Below are 12,401 nucleotides of genomic sequence, written 5' to 3' on the forward strand. Positions count from 1 at the left end.
TGGATAGTGTCCCCATCCCTAAGACCGTGGCAAAAGCTTTGTCAAAACCTGAATGGACAGATGCAATGCAGGAAGAAATTGATGCCTTACACAAAAATGGTACGTGGGAGTTGGTAGATCTTCCTGAGGATAAGGAACCAATGGGGTGCAAGTGGGTGTTCACAGTGAAATACAAAGCTGATGGAACTGTTGAAAGGTACAAGGCTAGACTGGTAGCAAGAGGCTTCACACAGGTATATGGAGTGGACTATGCAGAGACTTTTGCTCCAGTAGTGAAGATGAACTCTATTCGGATTCTCCTTTCCTTGGCAGCAAATCTTGACTGGGATCTTCACCAATTGAACATCAAGAATGCCTTCTTGAATGGTGACTTGGAAGAGGAAGTGTACATGACCCAACCCCCAGGGTTCTGTCTCAAAGGCAGTGAACAAAAGGTGTGTAGGTTAAAAAAGTCCCTATATGGGTTGAAACAATCACCTTGGGCTTGGTTTAGTAAGTTCCATTTAGTAGTCCAATAGATGGGATTCAAACAATGCCAGTCAGATCATACCCTGTTTGTAAAAAGAGGTGAAGGTAAAATTTTAGCTCTTATTGTGTATGTGGATGACATAGTGATCACAGGAGATTGGGAGGCTGAAATCTAGAGACAAAAAATTCTTAACCATTAAATTTGAGGTGAAAGATCTAGGCCCCTTACGATACTTTCTTGGAATTGAAGTTGCCCGCTCTCACAAGGGCATCTTTATTTCCCAACGGAAGTATGTACTAGATCTACTAGAAGATACATACAAGTTGGGGGTAAAACCATTTGATTCACCTATTGAACCTAATCACCATCTGGGAGACAGTCAGGGAGAGTTTTTGAAAGATGTAAAGATGTTTCAGAGACTCGTGGGGAGACTTCTGTATTTGTTTATGACCAGGCCTGATATTGCTTATGCAGTGGGTGTCCTTAGTCAATTCATGCACAGCCCGAGGACAACTCACTTTGAGGTTGTAGAGAGGATCTTGAGATATCTCAATAAGTTTCCTGGAGCTGGTTTGTTGTTCCAGAAACACAGTCACTTAAAAGTGGAAGTATATACTGATGCAGATTGGGCAGGAGCAGTCAATGACCGAAAGTCTACCAGTGGTTATCGTGCCTTTGTAGGAGGAAACCTTGTCACATGGAAAAGCAAAAAACAAAGTGTGGTGGCTAGATCCAGTGCTGAAGCAGAGTATAGAGCGATGGCTCATGGGGTTGTGGAAATCATGTGGATAAGAAATCTGTTAGGTGAATTGGGTTTTGCAGTAAGCAACCATACGTCACTCTACTGTGACAATAAAACTGCCAACAATATTGTTGCTAATCCAGTTCTGCATGATAGGACGAAACACATTGAAGTGGACAAGCATTTTATCAGAGAGAAACATGAAAGTGGAGAAGTGTGCACACCATATGTCAGCTCGGAAGAGCAACTTGCAGATATCTTCACCAAAGGTCTTCATCATGTGTGGCACAAAGATTTGTGTGACAAGTTGGGCATGATTGACATCTATGCTCCAATTTGAGGGAGAGTGTTAGAATAATGTTAAAATAACTTAGTTGCAGATGTTAGGGCCTGTTTGGCTAATTAAAGTGTTTTTTATTTCGTTTTTTTATTTCTGTTATGTCTGTTATTGTACTCAGGGGCACAAGGGTCTTTTCCCTTGTTATTTCTGTCGCCCTATATATAGTAAAATAAACACTGGCACCGCCAGTACTATTACATTGCAAACCTTCTCTCTTCTCTCCTCTCTTCTCTTCTCTTCTTCTTCTCTTCTCTTCTCTCCTTTTCCTCTTATCTCTGGCCGGTTACACTGTCAAGATGAATAATTGTAATAGATCTGCCACTTCAGACTTTCTTACAGAAATTATGAGAAATATAAATTGCATGTGATATGATTTAGATATATTTTAAGAGAATTTTGTTATATGCCAACTACAAGTAGATTTAACAGAATCTTTCTCATCCACATAGAACTCAATTTCTTTGTTATACATCTTGTTTGAGAGTTAGTAGTGCATGTAAATTAATGGCTGCCAAGGTCCTTTGATTTTCTAGATGAACCTCTAATTCTATAATTTAATTTTCATTTGCCCTTTCTTAGTTCCTCTTGAGTAAAACCTGGTTGATGTAATCTTATATTGGTTAAACAGGGTTACATACTTACTTCTGAAATTGATGGAACCATTCAAATGAAGAGTTATCTTACTGGCAACCCAGAAATCCGTCTAGCCCTTAATGAAGACCTGAGCATAGGGAGAGATGGGAGGTCTATATATGGTATTTCTATGGGTTTACAATCTAATATACTACGAATAGATGTTACTTTTTGCATCTGTAGACTGTTTTTCCATTATTCTGATGCTTTAAAGTTATTATTCCAACATGTATGGATTTGGAAAATGATGCCTAGAGGGTTTTATGATTTATATTTGAAACATGAAGTAAAAGGTGTAGCAGTCTCCATTTTGTTTTCGTCGTCCTCATTCAGTTTTCTGATGGAGGTGCATGGTCCATCCTTTCTCTTTTAATCATATATTTTATTGTCAGCTAGGGTATTTGTCATCCATCTGGTGTATGCACATCAAATGTCTCTATTTCTCTAAGGAAAGATCTTGGCAATTATTTGTTTACAATTCTTCCTAGCATTGTGCCATTGGTGCTATTTTTTGCATCAGGTTATAGTAGTTCTGCTGGAGCAGGGACGGTGATACTAGATGATTGTAATTTCCATGAATCTGTACATCTTGATAGTTTTGACGTAGACAGAACTTTGACTTTGGTGAGTAAAATTGAGATACTGTAGTCTGCAGTTTGTTTTTAGATTGCATTTCTTTTACTGAAGCTGCTAACTTGTTTCTTCAATCCAACTTTTGTTTTACAGGTAGCTCCTGATGGTGAATTTCCAGTAATGAATTACCGTATGACCCAGGAATTTAAACCTCCCTTTCGTATCAATGCTTTGATTGAAGAAGCAGGATCCCTTAGGGTGAATACAATTTTTTTCTTAGAAATTATCATAGTTTGGATGGTAATATCTTATAATCTTGATAAGGTTTTAAAACTTTCTTTTCCTGCCTTAGGCTGAGGTGATTCTTAAGATACGTGCCGACTTCTCCTCAAGCATAACTGCAAACACGGTTCTAGTACAGATGCCAGTGCCAACATATACCACCAGGTTCTCTTTCTTTCTTTATTGCTTATATGGTTTCATTTCTTATGTTGATGGTTTTATATGGCAATGCCAACCCCAAGGATTTTCTTCAATGTTCCCTGGAACCCACGACTAAGGTTGCATTTGGTTGCAGTGCAATTTTATTTGCACTAGTACAAATGTGTGAGAGTGCAAATGAAAAAAATGTAAATTTACTTTATTTTGTTTTGGGTTTTGCTTTATTCTACTTTTGGTATTATCTTACTTCATTTGTACTGCTATCAAACAAAATGAGGTAAAATTTGAAGCAAAAATTAATCAGAATTTGCACCCAAATTATTTTCACTACCATGTTTTGCATCAGTTCAAATAGATTTACATTGCAACCAAACACAGCCTAAGTATTAAATTACAGACGAGAAATTGTTGATTTTCTTCATTATTTGGATCTTTTCTAATGAATATGTATTAGATTGCTACATTGCCCCAAAATTTACATTTTTTCTTTTTTTTTTCCTCAAAAAAAAATTGTAGGTTTATTACAGACATCACAACAATAATGCTAACATGTCAACCCTGTCCAAAATCCAAATGTAACTTTTTAAGAAAAAATAAATGAAAAACAAAAGGGAAAAAAGAAAAGAAAGAGCAACTTTGAAAGATTTCTTCTCTCCATATGGCTTCACTTTGCTGGCATTATACTTCTTAGACCCTTTAAGGGTTGGAGTCTAATCAAATTCTTTTTGCTTTTTTTTGGATGGGTTTTTCTTCAGTTTTAGGTTGTCTGTTGTATTGGGAGGTTTGTGTCACTGGTTCCTGTTTTTGATGGTAGTATAGTAGTATTGAGGAACCAACACACAGGCTTCTATTTTTTAGTGGATGCTTGTTTGCAGAATGTGAGCTTCAGCTTGCTGTGGGTGTTTCCTGCCCTTGGCTGATTGTACTGGAGAGTCTAAACCTCTACAGTAGATTGCTAAGCTACAAAACACCTCTTCCACCACTTCCCTCTCCCCCCAGAAGAAAGAATAAGTTAAAAAATGAAAAAAAGGAAAACTTCTTGTCAAGCCTGGGGAGTTGGTCCCAAAACCTCAGGAGGAGTTGAGTTAATTGAGTAGAAATAGATAAGGTATGGGATGTAGAGATGATATCATCATCATAGTGTAAGAACCAGTTTATCCTTCTTGGGTGAGGACATAATAATATTTTCTCATTGGAGGGGGAGATGAGAGCTTGAAGATAAAGAAGGGTAAAACAAGATAGAGAATCTAAAATGCAATGTGCAGACTGATGCAGTAGAATATGCATCATCACTAGATTGATTTGACCCTCTTTGAGTGTCCAAAAGAAGGTCATCAGATCTAAGACAAGGAAGAAAAGGCCTGTAAATTTCTGGCCTCATTCCTAGCTCGCTAAAGGATGACAGGAAAATTGGCAAAAACCAGAAGCGTGGTCCACATAAACATGGGCTGTGAAGAATCAAATAAAAAGTTCTCTCATCCATACAAGAGAAATCTTATTTCTCCATTTTCTTGGTCCTAGTGGCAGTTTTGTAGTTTCTGCTTGCTTTGATCATTGGATTGATTTTTTTGATTACTAAGCTACTTTTGTTATTCTTTTTGGCTGTGTTTGTCTAATGGCTTATGGAGAGAAGTGAAACTCTTAGAATTAAGTTTTGGGATTTGGGCAATGCTTGGAATATTCCTAAGGTAGGTTGACTGTCCCCAGGGGTGTTTAGTGTTTATTTGCCAAGTCAATGTAGTGATATCTCTATCCTGGAAAACATGGTACCAGAGCAGGTTTTCTAAGATCAGAAAGAGTGTGATAAGTTTTCCTTTTTTGACTTCTCCTTGCTGTGGATCGAATTTGATCAAGAAGCAGATCGGACTGATCTGAAGGGGGTTCTACTAGTCTTCTTCTTTTCTTCCTTGGCTGTGTGCCAAGAAACCCTTAAAGGAAGGGAAATCTGATTATGCGAAGATAGATCTTTCTTCTGTGGATCGTGTGATCCTCTCTTGTACCCAGGTAAGTGGGTTTTTGGAGGTCTAGATGACCTGCTAGGTCTCTTTGAACTGTGGATCGTGTGATCCTGAATTTTTTTTTACCCAGACAACTGGGCGGTGTAGGTCTAAATGACCTGTGTTAGCGTAGGGGTATTTCTGTCTTTATACCTTGATTGATGTTGCTGATCTGTAATGTTGTGTTAAAATATGTGCTCTTAACTTAAATAAGGGCACATAGGTCTTTTCAGTTATGTTTTAATAATAATATAAATACTTACTGGCCGAATGGGAGAAGTCAAGTTGACTCTTTCAATTTGAACCAGAAGTCTCTCTTCTCTCTTTCTCTCTTTCTCTCTTTTTCTATCACTCTTTCTTCTTCTACATAACTGAACTCAGTCAGGCCGAACTCTAAGGCAGACCTGAATGCTAACATGGTATAAGAGCAGGTTAAATCTACCTAGATTTCTGCTTGCCTAGGGTTCATTCTCTGCGCACCCTATCTAGGGTTTTCCTCTTTTTTTTCTGTGTTTGATTGGAGATAAGGGAAAGGGCTGAAAAGGAGTGATCGCCCTCTTCCCTTGGGGGTCTCTATGCCTCCAATCAGGTCGTATGTGGTCAGTTGCAGTGATTTCTGAGATCGCCCCCTCCTAGAAGAGGAAGAATAGAGGGCCGAACTGTGTGTGGCTGTTGTGTGTGAAGCGGCTGTTGTGTGTGGACTGCTCTCCTGCTCGCATGGGTGTTACTTCAGCGATAAGGTAAGAGATTTCAGTAAGGTGCTAGTGTTTCAGTTATGGATTAAATAGGAGGTGTGTTTCAGATCATTTGCTAGTGTTTCGGCCAGTAAGGTGCTAGGGTTTATGTTGGTTTCTTTGTGCATGTTGAAGGAAGAGATATGATCATATAGTGGTGAGATTTCAGGTAGTTGTAGGAGCAGGGTTTGTGGTGTAAAGAGCACACATTCCAGCAACAATTAGTGCTGCAATCAGTGTGACAGGTGTGACCTAGTGGTGTGTACTGTGCAGATCTCAGTGATAATAGAATTCAGCAAGTGTGCAGAATTGGTGATAACATAATGGGAGACAGTAATGATTATAAACCTAGTGTGATGGTGCCTACAGACTACCTGAATGTTCAGATGACCTCCATTAAGTTAAATGGAGAGAATTATGTGCCTTGGGCTAAATCCGTTGAAGTCTTTCTAAAGGCAAAGAAGAAGGTAAAACATATCAGAGAGGAGAAACCCTCCTCTGACTCTCACGAGTATGAAGATTGGGAGCAAGAGGACGCTCAAATCATCACATGGTTGTGGAACAGTATGGAACCCAGGATTAGTGTGAACTTCATGTTCCTTGATACTGCCAAAGACGTGTGGGACCATGCAAAAAAATTGTATTTGGGACAGGACAATACAACCAGAGTTTATCAGCTTTATCAATAGTACTTTAATCTGCAATAGGGCAATCAGAGTCTTGAGGAGTACTATGCCAACATGAGGAACATACGTAATGAGTTGAATGTCTATCATCCTCTCACTTCTGATGTCAAGATTCAGCAACAACAGAGAGAGCAGCTTGATGTGACTAAATTTTTGGTGGGACTAAAGTCTGAATATGAACCAGTACGGGCTCAGATATTAGGGGGATCAACTCTTCCGTCCCTAGAAGAGGTATTTGCTCGATTTCGGAGGATTTCTATCGGATCTACTGAGAACTCTAATATCTCAGATAGATCGGCCTTTGCTGCATCGAGAGGCCATGGTGGTAGAGGTGGAGCTCGGGGAGCTCAGTCTGGCCATGGTGTCGGTAGTGGTTCTGCATATAGCCGAAGTGGCAATGGTGGGTCTACTTATAATTGTGGTGGTGGTCGTACTGGGAGTAGAGATTCAGGGGGAGCCCGTGGTAGAGAACGTAGCTCAGGCCCGAGGAAGTGCACTCATTATGGTATGGATGGACATACTATCAACTATTGTTATGATTTACATGGTCCTCCCTCAACCTGGGCCAATCATGCCGCAACCGGTGACTCAAGTTCCAGCTTTAAACAGGAGAATCATTCATCTGACCAGTTGCCTCCTACATCCACAGATGGTCCCATGAAGGAGATGGTGAGTGTTCCCCATGATGAATATGAGAGGTTTATCCAATCACAGCAGAACACGACAACTTTTGCTCACTCAGGTATGGCTTGTCTGGCATCTACACCCAATCCCTGGATCATTGACTCTGGAGCCTCCGATCACATGACTGGAACTCCAGGTCCTCCTTATCTCATTGCTCAACATCACAATCTGTCACCGTTGCTAATGGTTCCACATCCTTAATTTGTGGTGTTGGTAATGTTGACCTATATCCTGTATCCCTCTCATCAGTTCTGTATGTTCCTAAATTGCCTTTTAACCTTATGTCTGTTAGTAAGCTGACCAAATCACTTAACTGCTCCATTACCTTTTATCCTTCTATGTGTGTCCTTCAGGATCTCAAGACGGGGATGAAGATTGGTGGAGGGCATGAAGCAGGTGGACTGTATTATCTTGACGGTGGTGGTGGTAGAACTTCAACAGCTCTCCAGTCATCTCTTTCTCCTCTCTAGTGGCATTGCCGGTTTGGTCATCCGTCGCTCAAAGTCTTGAAGTCCTTGGTTCCGTCCTTGAATCAGCTTTTTGTTTTGGATTGTGAGTCGTGTCAGTTTGGGAAACACCATCGTGTTCCCTTTAGTTCTAGGGTTGATAACCGTGTGTCGAGTCATTTTTCTTTAGTTCATTCAGATGTTTGGGGTCCTTATAAAGTAATGTCATATAATGGGTACAGATATTTTGTCATTTTTGTGGATGATTTTTCAAGGATGACGTGACTCTATTTAATGAAAGAAAGAAGTGAATTGTTTACCATTTTCCAAAAATTTTATGCTGAAATTCGTAACCAATTTGGTACCCACATCAAAGTTTTTCGTTCTGATAATGGCTGCGAATATTTATCCTCATCATTTCAGGAATACTTGGACCAATACGACATTATACATCAGACCTCGTGTACCTACACCCCACAACAAAACGGGGTGGCTAAGAGAAAGAATCGCCATCTCCTTGAAACAACAAGATCCCTAATGCATCACATGCATGTTCCCAAACCTTTTTGGAGTGATGCAGTGCTTACCTCTTGTTTTTTGATTAATCGGATGCCCACGTTCATCCTTGATGGTCAGTCTCCATTTCAGGTCTTGTTTCCCTCTGTCTCCGTTCTCTCTTACGCCGAGAGTTTTTGGGTGTGTCTGTTTTGTCCATCATCTGGGTCCTGGGAACGACAAGTTTGATGCCCATTCTCTCAAGTGCATCTTCCTTGGCTATTCTCGGACCCAGAAAGGGTGTAGGTGTTACCATCCTGGTTCTCGACGGTCCTTTGTGTGTGCTGATGTCAGTTTCTTTGAGTCTACTCCGTTCTTTTTGGGGTCTGGTGATGCTTCTTCCTCCTCATCACCTCCTCCCCTTCCACTTCCCGTTGTCGATCCTCAGTTTGTTCCAGTTGTGATCAAATCCTTGCCTCCGGTGCCACCACCTGTTGAACGCCCACCAATCCGTCATGTGTATATACATCGCCCACGTGCACCGACTACTACTCCTCCGGCTACATCTTCGTCGACGGATCCGACACCAGAACCCCACTTGGCATCTGAGATTGATCTACCCATTGCTTTGCGGAAAGGTAAATGTACTTGCACCCTTCATCCCATTTCTAATTATGTTTCTCTTCCTCACCTTTCCGCTTCCCATCGCCAGTTTGTTACCTTGTTATCATCAGTTATTGTTCCTAAAGATGTCCAGGAAGCCCTTGCCTCTCCAGGGTGGTGCCGTGCCATGGAAGAAGAACTCTCAGCCCTTCATCATAATCATACTTGGGACCTCGTTGCTCTTCCTCCTGGGAAGCAAGTTGTTGGTTGTAAGTGGGTTTATATGGTTAAGTACCTGCCTGATGGTAGTGTTGAACGCCTAAAAGCGCAATTAGTTGCAAAAGGGTACTCCCAAACCTATGGCATTGACTACACAGAGACCTTCTCATCGGTTGCTAAGATAGGGTCAGTTCGTGTTGTGATCTCTCTTGCAGCCATGTATGAGTGGCCACTATATCAGCTTGATATCAAGAATGCCTTATTGCGTGGTGACTTACTCGAGGAGGTCTACATGGAGCAACCTCCAAGGTTTGTTGCTTAGGGGGAGGATGGTAAGGTGTGCAGACTAAGGAAGGCTATATATGGGCTTAAACAGTCTCCTCGAGCTTGGTTTGGTAGGTTCAGTGAGGTGGTAAAGAAGTTTGGCATGAAATAGTGCAAGGTTGACCATTCTGTATTTAGTCATGACTCTCCGGGAGGAAAAATACTGTTGGTGGTGTATGTAGATGATATTGTTATTACTGGGAATGGTAACATTGATAGGCTGAAGACTTATCTGCAGGATCACTTTTAGACAAAGGATCTGGGTAAACTAAAATACTTCTTGGGGATAGAGGTAGCGAGATCCAAGTATGGGATTAACTTGTGCCAGAGGAAGTATGTGCTTGATTTGCTAGAAGAAATAGGCTTGTTGGGTGCCAAACCAGCTGAAACACCCATGGACACAAATACCAAGTTAAGCAGTGATATGGGTGAAGTGTTTGAAGACCATGGCAGATACCGATGACTTGTGGGCAAACTGAACTACCTAACCATTACCAGACCAGACATCTCATTTGTAGTTAGTGTGGTAAGCCAGTTCATGCAAAAACCTCCAACTCCTCATTGGAATGCGGTTCTGAGAATTGTGAAGTATCTAAAAGGGGCCCCGGGTCGCGGTCTGATATACAAGAGTGGGGGAAAACTTGAAATAGAAGGGTATTTTGATGCTGTTTGGGCCGGTTCTATGTTTGATAGGCGGTCTACTACAGGCTATTGCATGTTTCTGGGAGGTAACCTGGTGACATGGAAAAGTAAGAAGCAGACGGTTGTGGCAAGAAGCAGTGCAGAGGCAGAATATCGGGCTATGACGCATACCGCTTGTGATTTAGTGTGGCTTAGGAACCTTCTACAGGAAGTAGGGTACAACATTAACACTCCAATGAAGCTCTATTGTGATAATCAGGCTGCAGTTCATATCTCCTCTAATCCAGTGTTTCATGAAAGAACCAAGCACATTGAGGTTGACTGTCACTTTGTGAGGGAGAAGGTGCTGAATGGAGAGTTAGACACTACACATGTTAATACAGGAAATCAGTGGGCTGACTTATTTACAAAAGGCTTGAGTCGGGGAAGAGTGGACTACATATGTAACATGCTGGGAGTATATGATATATACTCACCAGCTTGAGGGGGAGTGTTAGCGTAGGGGTATTTCTGTCTTTATACCTTGATTGATGTTGCTGATCTGTAATGTTGTGTTGAAATATGTGCTCTTAACTTAAGTAAGGGCACATAGGTCTTTTCAGTTATGTTTTAATAATAATATAAATACTTACTGGCCGAATGGGAGAAGTCAAGTTGACTTTTAGTTCAAACCAGAATTCTCTCTTCTCTCTTTCTCTCTCTCTTTCTCTCTTTCTCTATCACTCTTTCTTCTTCTACATAACTGAACTCAGTCAGGCCGAACTCTAAGGCAGACCTGAATTCTAACAACCTGTAACTGTAAGACAGTGGTCGGCTATCTTGGAAACATTTCCAAAGGTGTGTATCCAAGAAAAGTGATAAAAGGGTACATACAAAGTCAGCCTAGCTCCAGAATTGCCCTTTTTTTTGTTTCTGAACTGTCTTTCAGCAGTGTGCAAACAAGCTGATCTATGTGGTATCCCAAAAATTTATACTTGACTGGCTGAACTGGGGACTGAACTGACTGAACCGAAATTGAACAGTGGCTGAACTGAATTGGGGATTGAACAGTGGCTGAACTGTGGCTGAACTGAATTGGGGATTGAACTGTGACTGAACTGTGACTGATTTTGAACAGAACTGATCTAGGAATCTAAATCTTATAACATGCCTTCTGAGGATTCTATGCTGTCTAGTGTCCTCCAGTCAAGGTGGAGTAAGTGGAGGATTTGACATGAGTTTCCCCATGGCTGTGATATACCTTTTGATGGTCTTAACTACCTAGAATGCTCAAGGGGAATCAAACTATACATAACAGCCAGGGGGAAGGTAGGCTATATTAGTGGTAAAACTAAAGAACTGGAGTCTCAGGGGATAAGAGCATGATAGGTGGGATCAGGAAAACAACATGGTGATGTCATGGTTGTTACTTTCTATGTTACCTCCAGTCAGGAAGACTTTCATGTGGGCTGAAACAGCTGTTGAGATTTGGGAGCAGGCAAAATCTACCTATTCAAAGCAATGCCATTATGCCAAAATATATCAGTTGCAAGCTGCCTCCTCTACTTGTAAGCAAGGGGAGAAGACCCTCTCAGCCTACTATTCAGATTTAACCTCAATTTGGAAAGAACTAGATCACTATCAGAGCATTGATTGGAAGTGTAATGCTGATACTAAGGCCTACAAGTCTTTGGTTTCCCAACAATGGGTCTTTGCCTTCCTCTTGAGGCTGAACCCTGTATATGAGTCTCTTAGAGTTTAGATATTAAGAAGTAAAGATCTTCCTTTAGTACAAGAAGTGTATTCTCTAGTACGGTTCGAAGAGAGTAGGCAGAGTGTGGTGAATAGCTTCGAAGGGGAGCAGATTGCCTTAGTGGCTAAAGGGAGTATGGGTGTAGGAGGCAATAATTCCTTTAAGAAGGGTGACTTCTAGAAGAGAGTGGATGATAAGGATTTGTTATGGTGTACTCATTGCTAGCAGGCCAAACAAACTTGTGATACTTGTTGGGACCTCCATGGAAATCCAAAGTGGGCCCAAGAGTTGAGTAAGAAATCAGATCAAAATAAGAAGCTACAACAAAGTCACTTGGCCTCTTAGGAGCCTCAGCCATCTACTGCTATTAACCAGGATCGCCCATTCGTTGCCAATCCCCGGGAAGATATCATTAATTCTTTTTGTGACCACTTGGATCTATATGGTAGAGCAACCCGCTAGATGGATTCTTCTCCTCCTGCCTCGACTTATTTTGCATCTACTTCAGGTAATGGTAATCCTGCCACAACCTTCCATGTGTCTTCCCATTCACCTGATTCCCCTTGGATAATTGACTTTGGAACTTCAAACCATATGATAGGTAAGTCAAATTGCTTTCAATCCTATCAAATTTTACATGG

General features: G+C 41.1%; 1 protein-coding gene across 2 annotated transcripts in view; it reads left to right on the forward strand.

Moving 5' to 3' along the window:
- Positions 1 to 12,401, forward strand: part of LOC148876619 (AP-4 complex subunit mu-like) — a 44,557-nt gene that overhangs the window by 23,758 nt on the left and 8,398 nt on the right. For both annotated transcript variants that reach the window (XM_088980156.1, XM_088980217.1), the window contains exons 6-9: positions 2,180 to 2,306; positions 2,705 to 2,808; positions 2,911 to 3,015; positions 3,110 to 3,204. In XM_088980156.1, the coding sequence (XP_088836282.1) occupies positions 2,180 to 2,306; positions 2,705 to 2,808; positions 2,911 to 3,015; positions 3,110 to 3,204 (431 nt within the window). The remainder of the gene's footprint in view (positions 1 to 2,179; positions 2,307 to 2,704; positions 2,809 to 2,910; positions 3,016 to 3,109; positions 3,205 to 12,401) is intronic.

Source organism: Nelumbo lutea, chromosome 1, assembly GCF_056320005.1.
Source record: "Nelumbo lutea isolate HS-2025 chromosome 1, American lotus-T2T, whole genome shotgun sequence".
Taxonomy (NCBI): Eukaryota; Viridiplantae; Streptophyta; class Magnoliopsida; order Proteales; family Nelumbonaceae; genus Nelumbo; species Nelumbo lutea.